A 23717-nucleotide genomic window follows, 5' to 3' on the forward strand; every position below is an offset into this window, starting at 1 on the left:
CTAGCTCTTGCAGAGCTTTTCAGCTGCATCCTCTGGCTGTTATGTCCATGCATTCATATTTCCTGTTTTGCTGACCTGTAAGATTTTTATTTCACTTTTCACCAGGCTAGTAAATCATTCTTAAAAGAAAAGAAACGTTGAAAGATAAGCTTACTTGTTCTTTGTTTCTCTCAACCAAGCCGCCAATGGACCCTAGAAGCTGTTTACAGCGGATTTTTGGAGTTCAAAATGGTTTTTTGGCTTTTGATGGCACAAGACAACCTTTTTTGCCTCTCAGACTAACAGGCTTTTATTTAGCTGTAACTTTTAGAGGAGGCTCGCTCCCCTCATGATGTTCGCTCTGGGGCACAGGGGCACTCGCTTCCCGACACCCCGCCGCGTCCCCTGCCCCACCTCGTCCCCGGCACAGCCTCCCTCGGCGCGGCGCTCCCTTCTCCAGCCGGAGGAGCTGCTCCCGCCGAGCCGCCGGCAGCCGCCGGGCCGGGGCCGCCCCCCGCTCTCTCGCTCGCCCCGCTGTCCACCACATGCAAATGTTCCCCGGCAGCAGGAAGTCCCCGGGCTGCGAACCAACCGCGGGCCGCGCCCCGCCCGCGCAGCGAGAGCAGCGCTCCGGCCCCGCGCTCGGCGCCCGGGACGGCCCGCTCCGCGCCCCGGCGCGCACCCTGCAGTCCGCTCGCTGCCGCTCAACTTGCGCACCCGGGAAAGTAAGTGCCTTCTCCCGGGAGCGGCGGGGGGCGGTGGTCCCGGCTTAGCCCGCTTGTCCCGCGGGGCGCCGCGGGGGTGCCCGGCCGCGCTGCCTCTGCGCCCCGGCGCGGTGCGGTGCGGTGCGGTGCGGTGCGGTGCGGTGCGGTGCGGTGCGGTGCGGCGGGACCCGGCGCTTTCCGGGAGGCTCCCCCTCGCTTCTGCCCCCGCGAGGAGGTGCCGCTGCCGCCCGACCTGCCCGGTAGGACTGGATGGGGTCTTAAGGGAAATAACCGCGTTTGGGATAAAATAATCATTCTCAAAAGCATGATTAATCTCATACCCCTTTGCCTGTCGTCTGGCTGTGATCCGGAGGGCTCGGGTGCCTTCTGGCTGTTTCGTGCCGGGGAGCGTGTGAAATTAGCTGGCTAAAGTCTGCAGTCGGCGTTTCGAGCCGAAATGATAGCCTTGACTGAGGTGAGGTGATGTGGTCCCTGGGTATCCCTTCTTACACTGCTTTTTTCCTAGGAGCGTAATTTCTGGTGCCTCTTCCTCTTAACTGTACGTTCAAATGTGCTTGGAATTAAAAGAAATATGACAAAATGGTATTGTGATGTTTGGAGCACAGTTTTTATTGCGGATTACTATTGTAGTCTGTAGGTACTGTATGCCTAAGGAACGGTCGTGAAGGGTTTTCTCCTTACAATTTTAGTTTAGGAGCTGATGCTGTACCTTCAGTAAAGCATTTAAGAGCTTTCTATTGAAACTGCATCTTTCAAGTGTTTGCGGTGAATGGGTTGGCAAAAACTCATCTTGTTGCCTTGCTCCCCTCTATTGGCCCTAAAGACCAAAGGGATTAACACTTAAAACTTGTTTAGCCAGATCATATTCCTGCGGATATACATAGGGAGCACAAAGCTGGTTTCATCTGAAACCCCTAATCAGTATCCCATCTCCTGCCTTTCGTTCCCACCTTTGAAGAAAGAGAAACACTCTTACCAATCTTAATGTATTTTGGGACATCGTAATACAAATGAAAATTAAAATTTTTAAGCTTGATCCCATCAAATACCTGTAAGACTTTTGCAATTTAGAAATAGTAATGTTAGTTGAAAGTATCTGTAAAGTACAAGTGCCACGTAGATAAATCTGCACTCAAAACAGTATCACTGTAGAGTTAAAACAAAAAGCGGAAGATAGGTGTTGAGAAAATGCAAAGCTACATTGGGAAAATGTAGCTCAGTTTTACCAAAAGGAGAGTCAAATTTTGTGTGGATTGTTTCCAACCCAACACTGAGGGCAGAATAGGTGTTATCTCTTTAATACTTACTATCAACAACACTGAAAGTATGGATGAGAAAAAAATCAAATCGTTTTCTCTGAAAAAGTAGTAACAGGCTAGAAATCAGTTAGATACTGTTAATAGGGTGTTATGGAATCTTGGACGAGGATTGAAATTAATGAACTCTGAGATCAAAAGATGTCTCATTCTATGGATCTCTTCTGAGATTTAAAGCTTTTTTTCTTTCTCTGTTTCAACTTTGTGAGTTACAGACTAGTTAGGAAAGAATTATTTCTTTAATAACATAAAAATTCATTTTAATTGTGTGCTGTTGGCATATATTATTCTTTTTAACCGTGATGACATTGGATGATCATCTTTGTACTGTAGCTCGCTGACTTCAAGTTATTCTGCTTTTCCCTATTTTTGAGTAAATAAGGGTTTTTTCCTTATAGAAATATACAGAAGACATGGTAAGGTTTAGACCTTCCTTTTTAAACCCCTTAACCAGTGGAGTTGTGCAATGACTCTTTCTGACAAAGCAATCAATTGTGAAACTTGACAATACAAAGTCAAACCCTGTTGCCTTTTAAGTTGTTTAATACTATGTGGTTTAATGTTACCCTTTCAAGAGAGTTTCCATAAATGTGAAACTATTCATTGCAGGTATTTATGAACAGATAGCATTTACGAATGTAAAAGTAACTATTTCATAATACTTTTCCCCCCAATTTATCCATGTAATTGAAATGACCTCTCTTCCTATGGCCGTTTTGACTCCTGTAAGCTAAATGGCATCACAGAACAGCAAGTGTTGCAGGAAACAATTCCTGTAACAGGCAATGAAAACAAGTCCAAGGTCTCCTGGCTCAGCTTAGTACCTGTTCTTCAGTGGGGCGTCTCACCAAACCAGAGATGCTACGTCTGGTCCTTCTTGGGGGCACATCGGGGAGCAACACTGACCTCTCTGTAGTTATTTGGGAAAGTTACAGAACTGTCATATTTAATCTCAGATGTGATTCCATTTCTGTCACAAAAAGGAGATGTTTGCCTACCTCTACTTTGCATTTTATTGTGGATCATCATGGGAATCTTTGAGGTTTTGGGATGAACACATGTCGATCATGAGACAATTTTTATTTTTGTCAAAGAGTTTGGTGATCTGGGAAAGGGATGAGATCTTTCCTCCTTTCCATATGTGCATCTTCTGAGTAACTGAGAAGCTTTTTTTCTTCTGTCCAGGGAGTTGTAAAGTCGTTTTTACTCTTGGGGTTCAGGGAGACTTTTGCAAAACTGAGTGAACACAGGAGACAAGCACATGGGGAATAACTAACTACCTAACTAACGTAACTAAATAATTAATGGGGTGGGCATTAGGTATAATCTAGGATTCCTAGCACACTGCTCTAGTAGCATGGCTGTACACAGAGGTGGATGTCTGCTGCCACAGAGATCCCAGAAGGATATGAGCTGTCATGTGCTAATGCAAGGGATGGGAGGAGAATCTGTGGGCCGGGGATCCTGAGGGTTGTGTGAGCTTTATGTGCAGGGAGTGATACTTCCTTTTGAAGCTATGGAGCCCAGTGTGTAAATAATTACACCAAACCATGTGACTATTAAGCAGTGTTTATTGTAATTTTGCCTCTGTAGGATTTCCATCTCTAAGCAAAAAGGCTTTGTTCTATAGAAAAACCAGTTGCCCAGCTGAGAATTAGGATTTTTTCTCCTGTTGATCGTATTCCTGCTTCCTGTTTCTCCCATTTATTTCTGTCCCTCTTTAATGAGAGTGTAGGAGTGCTAGAGATGGTATAGTAGGAAAGAACTCCAGACTTACTAAGCCATACAACAGGAAACTATAGGTAAAAAAATAAAACTGCATTTGTATGAAAACAGTCTTTAGTGATGCATACAGGGTGAAGGAGTCTGCCACCCTGTAAACAGTAATGGTGCCTTCTCAAAGAAGTCAGCCTGTACTAATAAAAGACAAATGCAATGTAACTGTCCTTAGTGTGACTGTTCCTAGTTTGAACTTCATTGTCCTTCAGGGATGATGGAAAGGTCTGTGTTTTCATATTTATTTTTGCCTGATTCAGATACATTTCCTGTTGACATTGTCACTAAATGCAGTCATTTCTGAGACTGAATTATTCACATTTGAGTTCAGCATCTTTCCTGAAAAATATGGGTTCATGGAACAAAACGTGAAGGCAGAACTGATCTTGTGCTGGAATAATTTCCTCCAAATATTTATGAGATACTTGTATTTGTTTTGTGCCCTAAAGAACTAGTCATAGAGGTAAATAGATCAGTTACTTCTGTCAGGCAAACATCAGAAGAGAGATGGTATTTTGACAGCAACACTTTGCTGGGGAGAAAAGAAGGAGGACACTAGGGAAAGGTGGAGGGGGTAATGGGTAAATCTCACTTTTCTGGGGTGTTAAAAGAGTGGACTAGTACCATTCAGACCAGCATTTGCTCTCCCTTAGGTCAGCATTGCCTATCTTTTTCAAACTGCTGGCATCTCAAGTATCTACAATTGGTTCCTGTGTTTGCGCAGCACGCTTGTCTTACGTCTTCAGTTCAAAGGACTCAAATGATAAACAGTCTGAACAAAGTGTCCTTCTTCCTCTATGGCCTCTGCTGCATGTGGCAGGAGGCTACTTCTTCCTGTGGCTGATATACTGTAGAACTTCTTATTTTAATTTGCAAAGGCCAGCTGTGATAGGAAATAGTGCAATCTTAAACTGGAGCACGTGATAGTTCACCAAAGGCATTGAAGTACGGGATGCAGCTACTCTTCTGGAATGGCACTTCTTGCAGTTTTCTCTATTTTAGAGGGCTGCTCTAAGTATAGAAATGATAAAATTTTTAAGGCAATTGATTCCCTCTGGAATGTGCTTTTAAATTTTCCTTTGTTGATTTAACAAAAGCTGTTTCAGGAAGTTTATCAAAAAAAGCATAATCTTTCTGATGTGGTATCCACATTCTATTGCTTTTTTTCATGTTTCCTTCATTAGTTTGTACAGATAGGTGTATACAAACCTGTTTAATTTTTTTTTTTTACGAAATTTTATTGAAGTTTTATCTTAGGTTCAAACTGAAGCAATATAGTATCCCAGGAATTAGTACAGAAGCATATTTGACTGCTAAGCAGGTTTTCCTATTCCATGTATGACTGTACTAGGGGCTTAGAACAAAATTAATACCAAAAGTTAAAGAATATGTTTGAGTGAATTCCTGTGTTGTGGTAACACATTTATAAATCAGTAGGTCTGACCTTTGACTAAGTTCTACTGTATTCAGACAAAGGGAATATTTCCTGGTAGTATCAACTGAGTAGGGAAAGACCTGAATACTAGCATATCTGTTGCATATATTGAAATTGTCTGCTCGAGTATCCCTTGCCAGAATCATGAGGTTTATATTCATTAGATCCAGTGGACAGAAATGGTTTTCTCCAGGGCAGCCCCAACCTTACCACGTGTTTTGATGGACTTTTAAAACCCTTCAGTGAGTACTAAATGCCCTGGGGAGCTGTGATTCAGGTGTGAGTGGACAAGAACTGGAGAACCAGGGTTAAGAGATCCCCAGAGCTGGTGTTAATGTCACTGAGGAAGTGAAAGTTTTTAGTAAACAAACAGGAAGGGGATGGGCAGGAGAAAGAGGAAATCCTATATGGGATGTTCTGTGTTCAACTTGTTCAAAATACATTGCAAGAGTCGTTTGAATGTACTGTTGTGATGTAGCAGAATGTGCAAATGGGATTCAAAGTACATTTTTGTAACTCCAGACTTACCATTGCAAAAGATGTGCTAAACTGTGCAAAGGCTGGAGGAAGCGTTGCAGCCCTTGAGGGGTGTTGGAAAACCTGCCTTTTAAGCAACTCTTCTGCTGTATTGCTGGTGTGGCACTTTGTCCTCCTTTTTCTGTCCAGCTGTGTTTGCGTTGTCTTCGAGAGAGATTGCAGTGGCTGTCCTAGCACCAGTGGAGATGCACCAAGTCATACTGAGGTGAATTCTAAGCTCATTTCTCTTGGGATGTGGATGGCCTGATTGATGGTTTCTGCTAGGCAGGCAGTACACAGCAGTGGTCCCACTATGCCTGACTAGGAGAGCTTGCCTCTTCTCAAAATCTCCTGCTAAATTTCCTTGGGAGCAGTTCCCCTTTCTCTGCCATAATGCTTACCACTGTTTCCAAAAAGATCCTTGACCCACATTGCCTCAAATGTCTTCATTAGTAATAATGTGCTATTTGTTTGGGGCTTTTTCTCCCCAGTTTCCTGGAAAAATCCATGTTTCAGTCTTTATCCTACTGCAGGAGTACTCCCTGCCACAGTTTCCTTTTTCTCTTCTCCCATCATTCTTTTATTTTTTTTGCCAACATCATTCTGCTGTTTCCTTCTCTCCAGCTTCGTCTTCAGGACTGTCAGTGGTATAAACTGTTTATTTCATCTCTTGGTTTAGACATCTGCAGCAAATTTTGTTTTCCCTTTCTGTAAGAGTAAGCCTTAGCACCTTTCATAATCCAATTATCATTTGTAAACTACTTGTGCTATCTTATCAGTGAATACTCATCCAGAAATATGTACCCCCAGACTCTTGAAGAGATATGAAGTCCAGTGGACTACCAACCTGGCAGTCCTGACATGGTCTTCAAAGTATTTTAAGGTTGGGCCTTGTTTACAAGAGCAACTTTGTACTTCTGCAGGTGGTCAGCAAGATTCTTCTGTGTAGAGTGTATTTTATGGGTAGGTGTAATTGATCTTTAGAGACAGCTAACTGCTGTTTGACGCATCTGGTTTAAAATCATGACCTCAAACTGACTTAAAATGGGTTTCTGTCTTGAAAATGGTCAGTGTGGATTGTCCCCTGCCCCTTTGTCTGCCCTTTTGTGATGCTGCTTTGACCTTCTCTGGTCAAGTTTCATTTCTGTTGCATGCAGGTTTTTGTGTGCTGTGCACATGTAAAAGGTTTTTGAGCCAGCATTGACCCTCCTTGTAAATATCTCTGATTCAGGGAAGCAGAGCATGGATTTATCGGCATGTGTGCTGGCCTGTGCAGAAGAAGCCAAGGCTTGGTATTGTGGGGAAGTGGTGCTGAGACAACAGCTCTTGCTCCGGGATTGCTGTTCTGTGCTCATTGGTGTTGGTGTGCCCCGTACACGGACCCCACAGAAAGTGAAACATAAGAAATTTAGCTTTGAGGAGGCAGTGCAAGTTTAGAAGAACCTGGTTCTATGGAGCTGGCACCAGCAGAAAAGGGTTTTGGCTGGTAGAGTGAACAAGTGGGAGAAAGGTGCTTCAGGTAAGGTACTTCTGCTCTTAATGGAGCATTTAAGCAAGGCTACAAGTGTCAAAAATGCATTTGAGTAGTTTATTCAAATCATATATATTGGACTAGGTTTGGATGAGTGAAAGGTCCTTTTCCCTCCTCCTGCAATGAAAGCAGGTGGTTTGTATGGCATGACCCAGGAAAGTAATTTCTCCTTTGAGCACAGAGTATGTAGGTTTATTACATGTTCTGTATCTTTTCATACTGATTGAAAATATATGCTTTCCTAGGGACTATAATGGTCTCTACCCAATTAGTTATTATCCTTTACATTCTTATTTGACTGTTTTTTCTCTTTTTGTGTCTTTGCTTCTGCAGTCTTCCTGCTTAATTTGTTTCTCAGTATCAACCCCAATTCTGATTTCTTAGGGATTTTGACCTCCTCTCCGACACTATTTCTCATATGGTTTTTGTTGTCTGGAACAAACTTGATAAACTGAAACAAACTTGGCTAACCATTGCAAACACTGTTTTAGTTTAGTTCTTGCTTTGAAAGTTATCAGCATGGGCTGTAAGTGCTGAAGTTACATTTAAACATTGGGGCTTGTGCACAGTCTAAGGCAGTTTTTCAAAGCATAGCATAATCCATGTCCTGCCTGTGAGCTGCATACTTGAGTAATGTGGAGTTACAAAGGTTATAAACTTTAATGAGCAGCCAGTATGGTTGTAATAACAGTGCTGTGAAATTCTTGCAGTCTGCAGTATGAATGTGAAAATAATTATTGTCATGGACCTTCAGTTTACCGTGAGTATACCTCTGCTAGAATTATTGTGAGTGCTGGCCTACTTTGTAAGGTCTGTGTCCTGCACTTTGTGCAGAAAGTCCTGGTGTGGGTCTCCTGAAATCTTTGAGCTCCTGCAAACTGTGTGCTGTCACTTACAGGATCAGAGCCTGGTTCAGGGAAACTTGCTATGGTTGTAACTGCTAGGTCTTCTTCTGCTATTGATTGACCATTTAGCAGGACTAGAAACGACAGAAAATACTAAGTGCTGCACGATCCATTAATGATATATTGTGAATACAAAAATGTTGGTTGTTTTTAGAGTGAGAAAACAAGAAATATCAAGGCAAAGTTAAAATAGTAGCAGAAGTCAAATTATTAATCAGTTTTTGGAAATGAAATAAATTAGCATATTGAAGAAATGCAACATGAATCTTTAAATCAGTCCCCTAGTCAGATCTTCTGTTTCATATGGAATATTTTCTCTCAAATATAAAAGAACTCTATTCAAGTTAATATACTTGCATAACTGTGTCCTGGTAATGTGGGAAAGTGTTCATTTCATTCTTGCCCTTGAGAAAGATCATCTACAAAGACATACCTGTGTTTAAAATCGGAGGTTCTCCCTTAGAACCTTTGAAGCAGGAACAGTCAAGTGAACTCTCACACCAGGTTTTCACAAGCTTTCCTTAGAAGAGAGCTTCCAGATTCTCACTCTCACTCCTCTATGAAAATGGAAAGCATGTAAAATATTTTTAATTTTGGTTAACTTGCACACACACTTGCCTGTGTGTGCAACAAACGTGAAAAACATGCTCAGAAACCTGGATGTGAATTCTTATTCATGTTCATTCAGTGACATGTTTCCTTCAGTGAGGTATTTCCTTTTACACTCTTACTGCCACCCCAGCTTGAGCATGTAGTTTCACAAGAGTTTCGTTAGAGCGGGCTTCCCTCTTCACATGACAGGTTTTCAGACCTGAATTTGTGACATTTTGCAGCCCCTCAGGACATGTTTGGTAGACTTAAAAGAAGTCTACTTTTATCTATTAAAAAAAACCTCTGATCTCAAGGACTTAATCTAAAAACCTCCAAAAATTGCTAGTCATGGAACTGTTTTAATTCTATTTATCATTTCTGCAGCAAAGTGTCAGTTCAGATGATATCCTTTAGTGCCACTCCACCTGTGCCAAATTGCAGCAGTTGCTTGAAACAGTTCTAAGCTGGGTGAGAAACCAGCTGGTACATTCCTAGTTTAGATTCATGCCCTTGAAGGAACATAATTACCACAGAGTTTAAATTAAGTAAAATAAATGAGTTATAAATAGTCTTCTGTGAAGTGCCAGAACCTGGAAGATGTTCTTACACCCTTGAAGTTAAGGGAGATTCTGCTCCTTAACAACAGTGAGAACAAGACAAGGTGGTTCCTCCTGTGGATACTTAAACAGTTAGTGCTGAATGCTGGTCTAGTATCCCTGGAAAGATTAAACAGCAAAAAAATTTCATTTCTGCCAGTGTAATTTAGTGGCACTAGATTTGACACTGGTTTTTTTTTTTTTTTTTTTGAGAACTCTTGCAATTTCCTCTTGCAACTTGAGCAAACTTGTCCAATGTTTGCAAACTTTCAGGAAGAACTGGACTCTGAGTGTTAGCTCATGTCAGCATGAATGATTTAACCCCAAATTTTTATCTGAGCGTAGAATTCATTCTTGAATCCGTATTACATACTTGGATAATATGTACATACATACATACATATTATGATGTCCTATGTTTCAGGAGAGTTCTGTGTATATCTAGTGCTGTGCAGCTGATGAAACACAATACAATCTGCTGGAGAAGTAACTTATTTTTACAATTTAAATGTATGCTGGTGTTTGAAGATAGTGAAAAAAAATCTTTCTCTTCTGTGAAATTCAGTGCTTTGGACGTGCTCAAGATATAATGTGATGCTATTATAATATGAATGCTATGTTTTAGTTGCAAGTTTAGTCATGAGTACATATTGGCATTCAAACATGACAGCAGATAAAGAAGCCCTCTGACCAATGAAGCAGAATGGCAAATGCAGCATGGGGCAAAGTAGTATGAGTTACACAATGGCAAGGCTATTACAGTTAGGATCCATTGACACAGAAGTCATTCTGCCCTGATTTAGCCATAACTGTCTTAATCCATGTTGAAAGCAGATTGTAGAATGCATAAAACCAGGTAAGGTTTGTAAAAATTTATTTATTCCCTGGGGATATAGTTACCTGAATTTGAAAGAACAAAAGCTAATATGCACTAATGTTCTGTTCCCCATTTCTCTCTTTTATTAAACACACTGAAAGCAGAAGATAAACTAAAGGGAGAAGTAGCATACTTTCTATGAGACCACCCTCAAAACCTTCATCAGGGCTTGCTGGCTGTGAATTTGCTGTCATCCATCATTTTTTTATTGGCATGTTGAGGGATTTGGACAGTCTGGATTGATGGCTTGAGGTCAATTGTATGAGGTTCAATAAGACCAAATACTGGGTGCTACTCTTGGGTCCCAACAACTGCACACGGCACTACAGGCTGGGGGCAGAGAGGCTGGAAAGTGGCTTGGCAGAAGAGGACCTGTTGGTGCTGGTCAGCAGCCAGCTGAACATAAGCCAGCCTGTGCCCAGGTGGCCAAGAAGGCCAATGGCATCCTGGCCTGTATCAGCAACAGTGTGGCCAGCAGGACCAGGGTAGAGATTGTTCCCCTGTACTCGGCACTGGTGAGGCCACATCTCAAATCCTGTGTTCAGTTTTAGGCCCCTCATTACAGTAAGGACTTTGAGGTGCTGGAACAAGTCCAGAGAAGGCCAATGGAGCTGGGGAAGGGTCTGGAGCACAAGTCCTGTGAGGAGTTGCTGAGGGAGCTGGGGCTGTTTAGTCTGGAGAAAAGGAGTCTCAGAGGAGACCTTATCACTCTGCAATGTCCTGAAAAAAGGTTGTGTCCAGGTAGGGGTTGATCTCTTCCTCCAAGCAACAAGTGACAGGACACGAGGAAATTTCTTCAAGTTGTGCCAGGGGAGATTTAGATTGGATATTGGGAAAAATTTCTTCACTGTAAGTGTGGTCAGGTGTTAGAACAGGCTGCCCAGGGCAGTGGCAGAATTTCCATCCCTGGAAGTATTCAAAATACCTCTCTAAATGTGGCAGTTGGTGACATAGTTTGGACTTGATCATCTTAGAGGTCTTTTCCAACTTTAACAATTCTATGATTTTATGTTGTGATAATTTCATGATGTTCATGATCTTTGCATTCTATTTGTAAATATAACAATGAGTTTGTATTACCAGCACACTTCAAAGCAAGAGAGCACATCTTCAAAATAGTCTTTATTGCCAACAACATATTTAACTAGTTGAAGGCCACATTCATAAATAACTATCCTGTCCCCTTAGTCATAGTAGCTATTTATAATTTGCTTCAACAGGAGTCCCATCAATACATTTGCCCGGGCATGTGAAGGTTGAGCATTAGGCTGCCTCACTTGAAGGAGACACAAGTTTCAAGTATCAGCTGCTACCTGCAAATCTACCTTCCTTTGCACCTTCTGGAGAGGGCAGACAGGGTAACACATTTTGGCTGAAGAGCTCATTGGGGTGCAGCCTGGTGATGATTTCCCAAACTCATTACAAGTTAGCAAATTGTTCACTTTGTCCCCTGTTGTCTTCTGAGGCTCAGTGAAAACAGGGAGAAGCTCTCATTTCTCTTTCATGTGTCATGTTGTAAATGCAGGCATGGGGCACTGCTCAGTAATACTCAGATGATTTGTGTGGCTGTGCCTTTGCTTTCCAATACATTGATCAGTATATTGAAATCAACACCTGAGTAAAGCCACTGTGGGCATGAACCAGCCCTTCTGGACTGACATAGAAGCTCTGGTTGCACACCTCTCAACTGCACCTTGTTTTGGGAGACAAAGTGTTTGTGAAGGAGAAGGGGAGGGTGAATAGCTGGGTAAGTACTGTTGGGAGAGAGGAAGGATAGTTCCCAGATCTATGTTCTCCAAAGAAGCTGTGTGAAGCTTGTCCTGTCCTTCCATCATGTCAGTTGTTATGAGGATGAAGACCTTTGGCCTGCTCCTGGACCTCTCTCCAACACCTCCTTGTTTTTATGGGTAGTTTCTCATTTTCCTATGCCACAATTACTGCTCTAATCACTAAAAAAGGAGTGGAGCAGGATCCTTATCCTAGTGGCAGACATAGGCATACATAAAGTGCAGGGCAAATACAGACTACTGAAGGTTTAGCACACTGCCATTATTGGCCAAAGTCATCAATTTAAAGCTGAAAATAATGGTATGTGAGTCATAGATACACTCAGCTTGGAAAGTAGATGTAGTCCTTGGGGTTTTGCTAGCTGGACTGGGACACTTCCTAATAGTTAGGAAGAATGTTGATCCTTTTCAGTGTAGTGGTTTGGCCAAATTTTCATTTGGAAATGGAGATTTGGTTGTATGAAGCTGCTGTTTGTCATTACTGAGTGTTTTTACCAGTCAAGAAAATGAAATTTTTACTTATAGTTTGCATTACACTTTTAAGTCTTTAAGTATTTTGGGAACCTTTGCTTTAGGTTGGTTAACATGTTGGCACAGCTTTTCTGTTCCATGTCATATGATCCTTTTGAAGAATTTGATAGAAGTATTTATTCTGTTATGTCAAATTAAGATGTTATTTGACCTTTTCCCCTATCTTCAGAAGATATAGTACAGTGGAAAAAAGTTGAGGAAATGGAAGATGTGGTTGCCTGAGGGCTGGCAAAGTGAATTAATTCATTGTTGATATTGATTCAAAATTCTGGAGGATGCAGTTGAGGCAAATGATTGTAATAAAATGAAGCAAGTATTATAAGGTCAGAAAACAGATGTTATATTAATGTAAGACTTGGTTTAAAATTAGTGCCAAAAATACTGGCTACATGAATCTGGAGCATTTTTATAATATATAAAGTCTATTATGCGCTGTTAGCAAAATTACAATCTTTTGTGGATTAACTTTCTTGTGTTTTGGTAATTGTTTTCTTCAGTTGAATAAAGAAGGTTCAGTAGTTTGTACAAAAATGGCTTCATTTCAATGTGATGCTTTGTTTCAGAATTTTATTTTCATCCTTCTGAAAGCATTATAATATCATCATACTACTACAGTGTCATTATTTTCAGTGTTTCTTGCTGATTTTTATTTATTGTGTCTTTTTTAAACCACTGCCAAAATTCCTGCATGAAACCAAGCTTTTAACTAATCTAGACAAAACTGTAGTGAATTTACAGAAAGATAGAAGATTTTTTTTCTTGGCCAAAGCTTCCCACCCCTGTTAGAGCTACCTTTCATGTCATCAACTATGATGATATTTATTGTATATGTTATGCTGTCATTTATGAGCTCCAGCAAAGACTGTGTATTTTAGCCAAGCACTGAATAAAGTTACCCTCTCTCTGGACACTTAAAGGAAAGACAGGCAAAGGTTGGAAAGTGCCATTTGAATATAGAAAAATGTTTACTTTGATAGAATTAGTTTTACCAAAGCACTCCTTCCTATTGGAAGTTTGAGATGAGATAACTGAAGTCACTTATTTGCCATTTAGTATAGCAGTGTGTTAGTTCATGTTGGTTAATGCATCGCTAAAAAGCCTCGTCTAGTCAGTAAAAAAAAAAAAAATTTAAATGGGGGAGTATAGGAACAAAAAGGGGTTTTGTTATATGATATTACTGTGGTGCTCAGTATGGGTCTGCCTTTTCCAGAAACACATCAATGCAGCGTCAGCGCGGCAACTCCAGATATTTTATCTCACCAAAAGTTTTTGGTTCTTATGTCAACTGCTGGGGGATTTTTGCTGTATGACCTCTCCTGTCCTGTGAAGACAGGCTGAGAGAGGTGGTGTTGTTCAGCCTGGAGAAGAGAAGGCTCCAGGGAGCAGCCTTGCAGTACCTTCAGGGGGCCTACAACAGAGCTTATTTTTATAAGGGCATGGAGTGATAGGACATGGGGAAATGGCTTTAAACTGACAGAGGGCAGGTTTAGATTAGATATTAGGAAGAAAGTCCGTACTGAGAGGGCGGTGAGGCCCTGGCACAGGTTGCCCAGAGAAGCTGTGCCTGCTCCATCCTTGGGAATGTTCAAGGCTGGGTTGGATGGGGCTCTGAGTAACCTGGTCTAGTGGAAGGTGTCCTTGCTCGCAGCAGGGGGCTTGGAATGAGATGATCTCGAAGGTCCCTTCCAATGCAAACCATTCTGTTGATTCTAATACACAGTCCACTTCCAATATAGTTGTATGGCAGCACACTTTTTGGCCCTGTTGTACTTGAATTTTTGTTTTAAGGAAGTGGACTTGAGTTATGAATATTGCAGAGTCCTAACCCCTCATTTCAATACGAAGGCAAATGTGGGAAAGAAAAACAGGACACCAAAGCGTGGAGGAATGGGTGGTGAGAATTTCAATGAGAACAGTAGTCAGCTTGGTAAAGGATTCAGGAAAGGTGTCTGCCAACCCAGATTGGTCTAGTTGGACTGAGATATTTATGCATTTATGTTGGGAATCAGGGCTCTGAAAAGGAGAGGCAGAAATGCTGGCACAGGGCTCAAAACTGAGCATTGCAGAGGAAGTCAAAATGTGGTGGATTTATGAGTATAGTAGGAATGCAGGTATTTGGGAGCATGAAGGTGGTACAGTGATACTTCCTGTAACTGATGTAGGAAAGCATAAAAATAATCTGAGATAGCATGGACAAAGTAGAATTCGTCTTGGTCTCAATTGCTAAGGAAGGAATTGTGAAAGAAGCGGAACAGGGGGAAGTGCAGCAGACAGGAACCACTACCACTCTCTTGGCAGGACCACTTTCTGTTGCCTGGTGTTACATTGAGACTTTTTAAAAATACTTTCATTTGCAATGAAAAAATATGAGGCCCCTTGTGACATTAAGAGGCATTAGAAACACACAGGTGGCTGAGAATATTGTGCATGACGAATAGTCTGGGAAAATAATGGGGAGAAATTTAATATCAGGGTGAAAGAGAAGACCACTGGAGATAGGAAAGTCTGCTGTGAGAATAGTTTCTCATTATGAAAAATGAGACAAACCTGGATGTCTTATTGGATGGCCAGATGATTATAAAAGGCCAATGTGATCAAAGTGTAAAAATCATAAATTAATTTCTGGGATTTACTGAGCGATGTGTGTTCTGTAGATGGAAGAAATAGTATATTTCTATTTGCTTCGTACTATTTGCTTCAAGGCATTGCTGAAAATCATCTTGAAACACCTGGGCAGCTCCAGCCTCCTGTACTTAAGAGGAATGAGTTCAAAGTGAAACAGATGTGGAGAAGGACTGCTAGGATAACCAGTGGAAGTGGAAAAAACTGAGAGGGTTTTGTCTTTAAATTCTGGAAAAGAGGCTGAAGAAGATCTGACTTCTTCCTAATCTCCCAAGAGGATGTCTCCAAAACATTTTTAAGACTGGGACTTACGAGACAGCTTCTAAGCCAAGCAGAATGAGGTTCTGAAACCTTTCAGCAATAATATCTTGTTCTTCCCCACCATCACCCATTAATCTCTCTAAAAATGGCACATGGCAAAGTCTCTTCTGAGCTTGTGCAATGTGGTTGTGCTGCCTAGAACAGGTCTGCCTTTCCCAGTAATTTGTAGTAATTTGTAGTCCTTTGCTCTAATCGTGGTTGATAAACTAGATAGCTACGTTGTCTTGCTATGACAGACATGCACCCTTGACAAATTTGAAGGATTGAAGTAAACGAGACCAGATTCGAGGAAATTTTACAATAATGTGCTTGGTGCATACTTTTCCACCACAGTAATGTTGGTTACACTGGGGATTAATTTGTTTCTGTTTTTCACCTGTTTATATAGATATGTATGTCAAAATATTATTTTAGCTTTGTCTCACCTTTTCCACAAAGAAGATTAAAGCAGTTAAAAGAATCTCCCCCATTATTTTTCCATTTCCTTTTAAATGCTGGCAGCTGGGCTATGGCTTCTCACGTCTCAGGAGCAGTGAGGGTCTACACAGAGCAAGTCTGTCATAGCCAAACACTGAGTAGATTCAGGTTATCCATGCTGGTTTTCATATGCATTGCAGGGAGCACATGGTGATTTGTGCCCCTGTGTGTGTACACCCATGTGTATGAGTATCAGGTAAGGGATAAATTCCATTTGGGAGAAACAGAGATGAGGTGATCCAGACCTACTGAAATAAGCTAAATTTTAAAAGATATTAAAATACACGAGGCAACGATTGACTGAGACATACACAACCATTTTGGCAGAAAGGCAAGGGATGAAGAAACTGCTTAAGTTCCCCTCGTTAGTTGCCAGTGCAAAAACAAGATGTAGGAAGTGAAACAGGCTCAAAATGAAAGCTGACCAGAGATTTCTGTATTTGCATGAGTCTAATTTGATGAAAGTTGTCAGACAGTCAGGACTTACAGTAAAATTGAAATGTGTATCTATAGATAATATTATATATTATTAAATTCATATATAGCTATAGATATATATGATGAATTGCAGGTATAGGAATAAGGCTGAACAAGCTCAAATCTCATCATTTTTGAGACTGGCAAGGAACAGGAAACCACTTCTCTTCAGTTGCTCTACAGTTGATGCTTTTGCATTGCTCCTAAGGACAAGTAATTTATTTTTGTCACTCTTATTCTCACTCTGGTCTAGTGGCAAGTCTTCACTGGCACAAATATGTGTAGAGCAGTACTGATATGCCATTGCTGAGCTTTACTACCTCTAGTTAAACTCCTGCTCTGTATTTCTTGGCAGTTGCTTTGCCATGTGATGATGGGTCAAAAATGAATCCAGGTTTCCCAGAAGTAGTCCTCCTCATAGTCCCAATAACAGAGATAAAGGAGATCCTTGCAACACTTGGGTAGCACAGGTGATGTGGAAGCAGATCAACATAAAGTGGAAGTAAGCACTGAAGGTTAAAGTAAATGCAGTCCTTACCTTCAAGATTTTTCCCATTTTTTTTCCATAGAATTATAAATTTGAACAGTTGATTGAAGGATGAGGTTCTGAGAAAGCAGGCGTTTGTGTCCTTGAGCAGAGCAGGCTTATGATCCTTCCTACCCAGCAGTTTTAATCTAAGTTGATTACTCTGAGTTTCGAGACACTTGTGCTGTGACCTTGAGGGAAATGCACAGGAGTTCAGGAGATCTGATGAAGGCCTCACTGTGTTACCTCTGACTATAAGTTGTGAAGTAGCAACAAACCAACTGGCACTGGAGGCCAGAATGAAATATGTAAAACAGACGAGGGCAAATGTATTATTCACAATTTTTAAAAGAGGTATTAAAAATAAAACTATTTACTCCTCTGCTCTCTAAACTGCTTTAAAGCTCCAGGTGTGAAACCAGTTGAGTTTTTATATATAGATGTAAACAGACGCTTCCTGTTCTTTGGTTCGGAAGTTTAAATATGAAGCAATATTCAAGACTCAGAGTAAGTTGGGGGTCTGATTTTTTTTTTCTTATTCTTATGCATAAGAAATTTGTGGCTTAAGAGTTTACTCTTCATACTCAATTGAATACAAATTTATTTTACTTATGTACCTGTTAAAATACTTATGTATATATCTGTTAAACCCCTAAGCCATATAGAGCATTCATGTTTAGATAAATGATTACTGACCTTTTGAACAACAGGTATTTATTGGATAAAATACATATTTATTGATAAAATAGAGCTCATATGCTCAGTGTTGTAGTTCTAATTATTTTAAAAGTTACTTTATTGTTGGAAAAGCCAAAGTATAATCTGTGAAGATTTGAGAATCATTTTCATGAAGACATGACTTTGATCAAGAAAAGACCAGACATGTCAGGTGGGTTTTTTAGGAAATAATTTCTAATGTGCACCATATATGTCATATGTAACAAAATCACAAGGAAGAGAATGGTTATGAACACAAACAAAATGAAAAATGAGATCACCTTTGTAGATGATACAAAGGGTAAGCACTGGGAGGAAATGAAACCTCAAATGCTGCTGATGGTGGATGGAAAGGTGGTGGTCACCTGAAATTTGACTGCTTTCAGTAGGAAATATTGTGACTTTAGACACATTACTCTGCTGGAAGTGTAGAAAAATTCATGTAAAGCAATTCTGCTTTGGGGACAGACAGCAGCTATTAACCCTGGAAGAATGCTGCATTACTTTATGACTTCCACTCCCCCCAAACCATTCTGAAATTAAGACCTAAGTGCTGTAATAGCAAGATGAAATAGGGGATTCAGGAAAATTCAAGGCAAATGTAGACATCAAAATCAGTGTCTTTGAAAAACCTGCTGCAGAGGCTCTGTGTGATAGCCCTTATGAATGCCCCTGGGGCTTTTTGAAGGGTACCTGAAGTTAGATTTTTGTCACCATGCTGCAGCTGTTAACCTAAACTTGTGTTTACCTTTTAGCCATGAACTACAGTATGCTCTTTGTTAAAGGAGAAGCTGTTACTTTTTTAGATATCGATTTATAAAGATTAGCAGCCATGTTAGATAGAATTTCTTTTATTTCAGTGTTTATCATTCATGTCTAGAGGTGTGGACAGGACAATAAATGAAAAGCATGAATATGAAGTATTGTCTGTTGCAGAGCTGCTGGAATGGGAAACATCGGAGTAGGGACTGGCAGCATTTTCTTGGATGTATCAATTATTTTAGTCTCTGATAAAGAATAATGGAGTTTGGTTTGTAGTGATGCTGTGCTCTCTGTATTGCTCTTTGCTTACTGTATTCTCTTTCTCTTTTTATCTGCACAAAACACTTCCTTGTGACACAGCAACAGAGCACTAGGCAAATAAACGTTTTCACCAAGTGAAATATTTAATTTATGCATGAATGAACTTCCCCCTCCCTGCACTGGCATTTTAGTTAGGTCAGGATCCCACTCCTGAAGTAGTTGCCCACATGCTAAGCTGTAATCCGTGTCGTGGAGCAGAATTGGAGTGCAAGAATGGGACTGCTTTGGGAGGATACAGTGTGGGGCTTACCTTTAGGTAAACTCTTGTTATGGACTGGCTCCTACTCAACGTTCAATCCTTGGGTTTATGCTGGAGTAAAAGGGGCAATAACCCCCTTGAACCAGCTACGGGCTTCAGCACCAACTGTTGGGGCTCTTTGCTCGTGTAGAGCTAGCTAAGTCCTGTGGGGACTGGACTTGCATCTCTATGAGGAAAAGAACCCAGAAAAAACAGTTCTTCATGACGAGGCTCAGGACCTTCTCTTTCTTTGAAGTCATCACAAGGGTTATCTCACAAACTGTGCTTGTGTGATTTCCCATGACATCAAGTAAACTTCCGTGTGATTTCAAAGCACCTCTACATAGGCATTACTGATCCGTTGTTGTTACTGTCATGAACAAATGCCAACCTTGACCTTATCAGCACAGCCTCACAGCAGGTTTAACTTACAGCTGTTCATGTGCTTTCAGCTGCAGGAAAAAATCTGAGTAAAAATACTTTTCTCTGAGTTTACACTGGCACTGAGCATGCTGCAGTCTCTAAAGATGTGCTCAGCTTTCTTACAGGACTAGGGAAAGGGATTTTTGGCTGACAACTAAGATTAAATTACTTCATGCCCTCCACTTCGGCTGTTTGTTCTGTAGAAGCAGAACTATTCAAGAGCAAAAAGGTTAGCACTTAAGTGGATAAATACCTGATCTTGCAGATACAGCAGGTAATTAAACACTGGGCTTCCTGATGTCTAGGGTGAGTTTGCAAACACCAGTCTGCCTGTGGGTGTACAGAAATTTCCTATGAACCATTAATGACAGAACAAGAGTCATCTATATACCCATTTATAAATAAATAAATTTAAAAATCCTTCTCAGTATTGCAAAACAACTAGTATGTAACCCACATGGAGCTAAGCATTAAAAAAATTAAAGCATTAAAATTCAGCATTAAAGATATTTGCTTCTAAGGGAAGCTCCTGCATGAAGATGTGCTCCAGTGCTTTCAAGTAAGTATGGAAACACTGAAATGTTGATGCTCAGGAGGAGGAAACTCTATTCTCTGCCTGGTCAGTGGCTATTGACTTTCTGCAGGGTTCCTTTTATTCCAAGAGAAGACGAGAAGGGAAGCAATGGGTTCTAATGCTGCTTTAAAGCAGTATCACAGTTCACTCCATCACTGCTGAAAACTTAGGGGCATCCAGGACTTGTTGGCAGTAGGTGACAGATAATTTGCAGAAATGATAGGAGACGAATATTTAGAAGAAAACAGCCTGTGGGTAGGACAGTGCATGAGTCATTATGTAGTGCTTCCTCAGTGGCAGGAAGTGACAGGATAGGACATTAAATGAAGATGATGATGGAAGTTGAGACTTGCTATGTGGGACTGCTTGTTGACTTGGTTTATTTTTGTAATCAGTTAGGACTGTGTTTATCATAGGTGTTGTTGCAAAAGTGTGAGTCTTAATATGAACCCAGACCAGTCTGGTTAATATTTGTACCTGCAGGGAGGTACAAATTCACTGTCCCATTGAAACAGTTGTGTCTGCCAGTGAACACTTCTACTACTACTTTACCTGTTCACTATGATGACCTTTTCTATCCTAGAAATGAAGGTAAAAGTGGGATGAGAGTGTTACAATCTGCTTTAGCTTCTCCAGCTGTGTTTGTTTACTTGAGCCCATGTTTGCGCTGAGCTCTTATTTTAGGTTTTACATTGTTGTTCAAAGAACTGGCTTTAAAGATTAATTAGGGCAGGGGGGAGTGAGACTGTGTGCCTGCAAGGGAAAATGTGACTGTGAACCTAGCATTAGAGCACTGACCTGAAAGGAGGGAGAGAGGAAGGAAGGAGAGGGTTGAAAAGCGTTCATAGTGGATTCTTTGAAGAGTAAGTATAATTACTCTCCTCAGAGGGAGGAATGTAGAGATAATGTTGCATATATATTTGCTGGAGTACTGTGTAATTGTATCATGGGGTTAGCAGCCAGGTTCCAGTCATGTCGATGCTAACAGCTGTATCTCATCTGATTTAGCATGGATGCACATCCTTAGAGAAGGACTAGCCTTCTAAATTATACTGAAGAAGAAATACTTGTGTGGTGATTTGCCATCGCTGGCACACACATATTTTAGGCTGCTGTAACATGCGTGTGTGAACAAGGAGATGCATTACTGAAGGTCACAGTAGCAGCGTGTCTGCCATGGAGCTGGGACTGCACAAGTCATCAGCCTCATGTGAGGATGATATTTGAATCAGAGCTCCCTGCTAGACTGGCATCTGCAAAATGAAGTGGGGAGATACAGGCATTGCTAGTTCCAGCTCCAGTTCTCGTAATTTGGACAGGAATTTTTTCCAATGTCTTCCAAAACTGTCTTTTCTTCAAAATATACAGATAAAAGCTATCACTACAATAATTGCATTTGTGTTATATCTATTCCAAAGCTCAGAGAAGTATCAGAAAGATCTAAGGGGTTTAGGCAGGGAAGGGTAGACTGGGGAGAAAATATAAAATCTGAAGATGTAGAAATGGTAAATAACTATTTATTTCATCTGTGGGTTGAGACGAGGTTGTTTCTTTGCTTTGCAACAGAAAAGAGCTGTAGGTGTGTGGTCCTAACCTTCAGTGGTTTTTCCCATGAGCTATTTGTATGAAAAGGAAGCACATTTTTACTATGTAGCCCAGATGATTTCATGGGAAAGGGCTTGGTTTACAGCACAATGATTTTGTTTAATACCTTTTTTATTTCAACAGGAAATATGGGATGTATAAAATCAAAAAGGAAAGAGAATCTGCATGGAGATGGGCTAGATTTGAAGAATCAACCAGTACGTAAAACTGAACGAACTATTTATGTGAGGGATCCAACGTCCAATAAACAGCAAAGGCCAGTAAGTAGATAGTCTCAGGAGAGAATTCCTGTAGCAAGAACAAAGCATGACTGGCATAACTTAAATTTCAATCCAAAGCATATGCACGGAGAAATTCAAATGATCATTAATCCACAACTGGGCTTTTAGTGTTGTGCAGTACACCCTCAATGAATTAGTACCTAGAGGAATAAAAACTAAAACATGGTGGTTTGCTACTTTATGTTTGTCATAAAAAAATGTTTTCTGCATTAAAAAAAGTAACTTGGCAGCGCTTGAGGAGATATAATTATGTCTGTAGAAGAATGCTAGATGACATTAGAAAACCTGAATTAGTTTAGATCTGTTTTTAAAAGCATCAGTGTTGGGTTTTTAATAGCTGTGGGATCCAGGTGTTGGTTATTCCATTCAAAGGCTGAAGTAATCATGGGTCATTCTTTACCAGCTCTAGTCAACTTTGCTCATTGAAGGCCACTACTCAGCCTTGCATGAGGTGTGTAGGTAAGAATGGGAGGGGAGGGTGCAGTGGTGAAGGGAGCAGCATGGTGCTGCAGGAGGAACAGGCTAATGTGTTCCATGTGTGCTGTCTGGCACCGGAAAGGGAGGGTGCTGGGACTGGGAATCCTGCTGGGTACCAAGAGGGTTTGCTAATTTGCAGCGTGACTGGTACCTTTTTTTTCCCCCATCTTCTCTGCTGTGCTGAGGAAACCATGTCTCCTGACTGCCCTTGTTCAGGGACCTGCTCTCTGCGGGTGTGAATGGCTCCCTTCTCTCCTCTCTCACCAGCTGACACAGTGAACTCAGTGTGCTCTCAGCCAATGAACACACATCACAAACTACCTTTTTTTTAATTACTCTTTTATTTTTCTTGCACAGTCTTAGTGGAATAACCATGCTTGTAGTTCTTTAGCATGACAGCTACATGATAATAAGTCTCCTGCTTAAGTGCCTTACCTAAAGCCTCTTCAGCAGAAGTCTCAAAGCTGTGAATTTCCTCCCCACAGCTTGTGCCGTACCTTCACAAGGTCTGAGCTACGCAATTTAAAATCTAGAGGGGACTTACTTTATTTTTATATTGTCTTATAAATAATATATTTATATATATATAATATATATTTTGAAGAATGGTGGGGAAAAATCCAAGCATTTCCTTTTAATTTAAGACATATGGGATGATACCAAGGCAGCTGTATAGTATGTAATTGTAATTTAAGATCATCACAAAGATCTAAAACTGCTTAACTAAAGATATATCTTATTGTAGGCAAATGCAGAAGCACAGCTCTTACCAGGACAGAGGTTTGTCAGTCAAGGTATGTTTCTGTAGAAATCTCGCACCTGCATGCAGTGCCCATGTCAGCCTGCAAAGTGATGTGAACTTGCCTTTGTCTTTCTACTTTTGTAGACGCAGAGGAGCATGGAGTCATTGTTGTAGCTTTGTATCCCTATGAAGGCATTCATGAAGAGGACTTGTCCTTCAAAAAAGGAGAAAAACTGAAAGTTATTGAGGAGTAAGTATGACAATGTTGGTTGTATTGCAGATTTTCTTTGGCCTCATCTGATTCCCTCTACAGAGCTTTGATCTCCTACTCATATCATGGGTGTATGAATGATAAGTGAGCTCCCTTACATGTGATAATACAAAGTCTTTATGGAGTTGTTCCAGGTTGGATGGGACTTTGAGCAACCTGCTGCAGTGGAAGGCATCCCTGCCCATGACAGAAATGATCTTTAAGGTCCCTTCTAACCCAAACTGTTCTTGAGTCTATGATTCTGGGTTGGCAGCTGCCCTCAGTAACAGTGACCAAACATTGATCCAGTGGACACAATGGCTTCTCAGGGGCTTGACT

At 40.9% G+C, this 23717-nt stretch overlaps 1 protein-coding gene across 5 annotated transcripts in view; it reads left to right on the top strand.

Annotated features, from left to right (window-relative positions):
* The first annotated feature begins 588 nt into the window (after nucleotides 1–588).
* The window catches only part of LYN (LYN proto-oncogene, Src family tyrosine kinase), a 50494-nt gene continuing 27365 nt past the window's right edge, over nucleotides 589–23717 (top strand). The window contains exons 1-4 of one of the 5 annotated variants that reach the window (XM_039549415.1): nucleotides 589–704; nucleotides 21752–21888; nucleotides 23132–23180; nucleotides 23273–23378. In XM_039549415.1, the coding sequence (XP_039405349.1) occupies nucleotides 21757–21888; nucleotides 23132–23180; nucleotides 23273–23378 (287 nt within the window). In that variant the 5' untranslated portion in view covers nucleotides 589–704; nucleotides 21752–21756. Of the gene's footprint in view, nucleotides 705–1068; nucleotides 1159–5803; nucleotides 5974–21751; nucleotides 21889–23131; nucleotides 23181–23272; nucleotides 23379–23717 lie in introns of those variants that run through there. The other 4 variants (XM_039549416.1, XM_010401161.3, XM_010401162.4 and 1 more) reach the window with 4 other exon arrangements.

This window comes from Corvus cornix, chromosome 2 (genome assembly GCF_000738735.6).
Source record: "Corvus cornix cornix isolate S_Up_H32 chromosome 2, ASM73873v5, whole genome shotgun sequence".
NCBI lineage: Eukaryota > Metazoa > Chordata > Aves > Passeriformes > Corvidae > Corvus > Corvus cornix.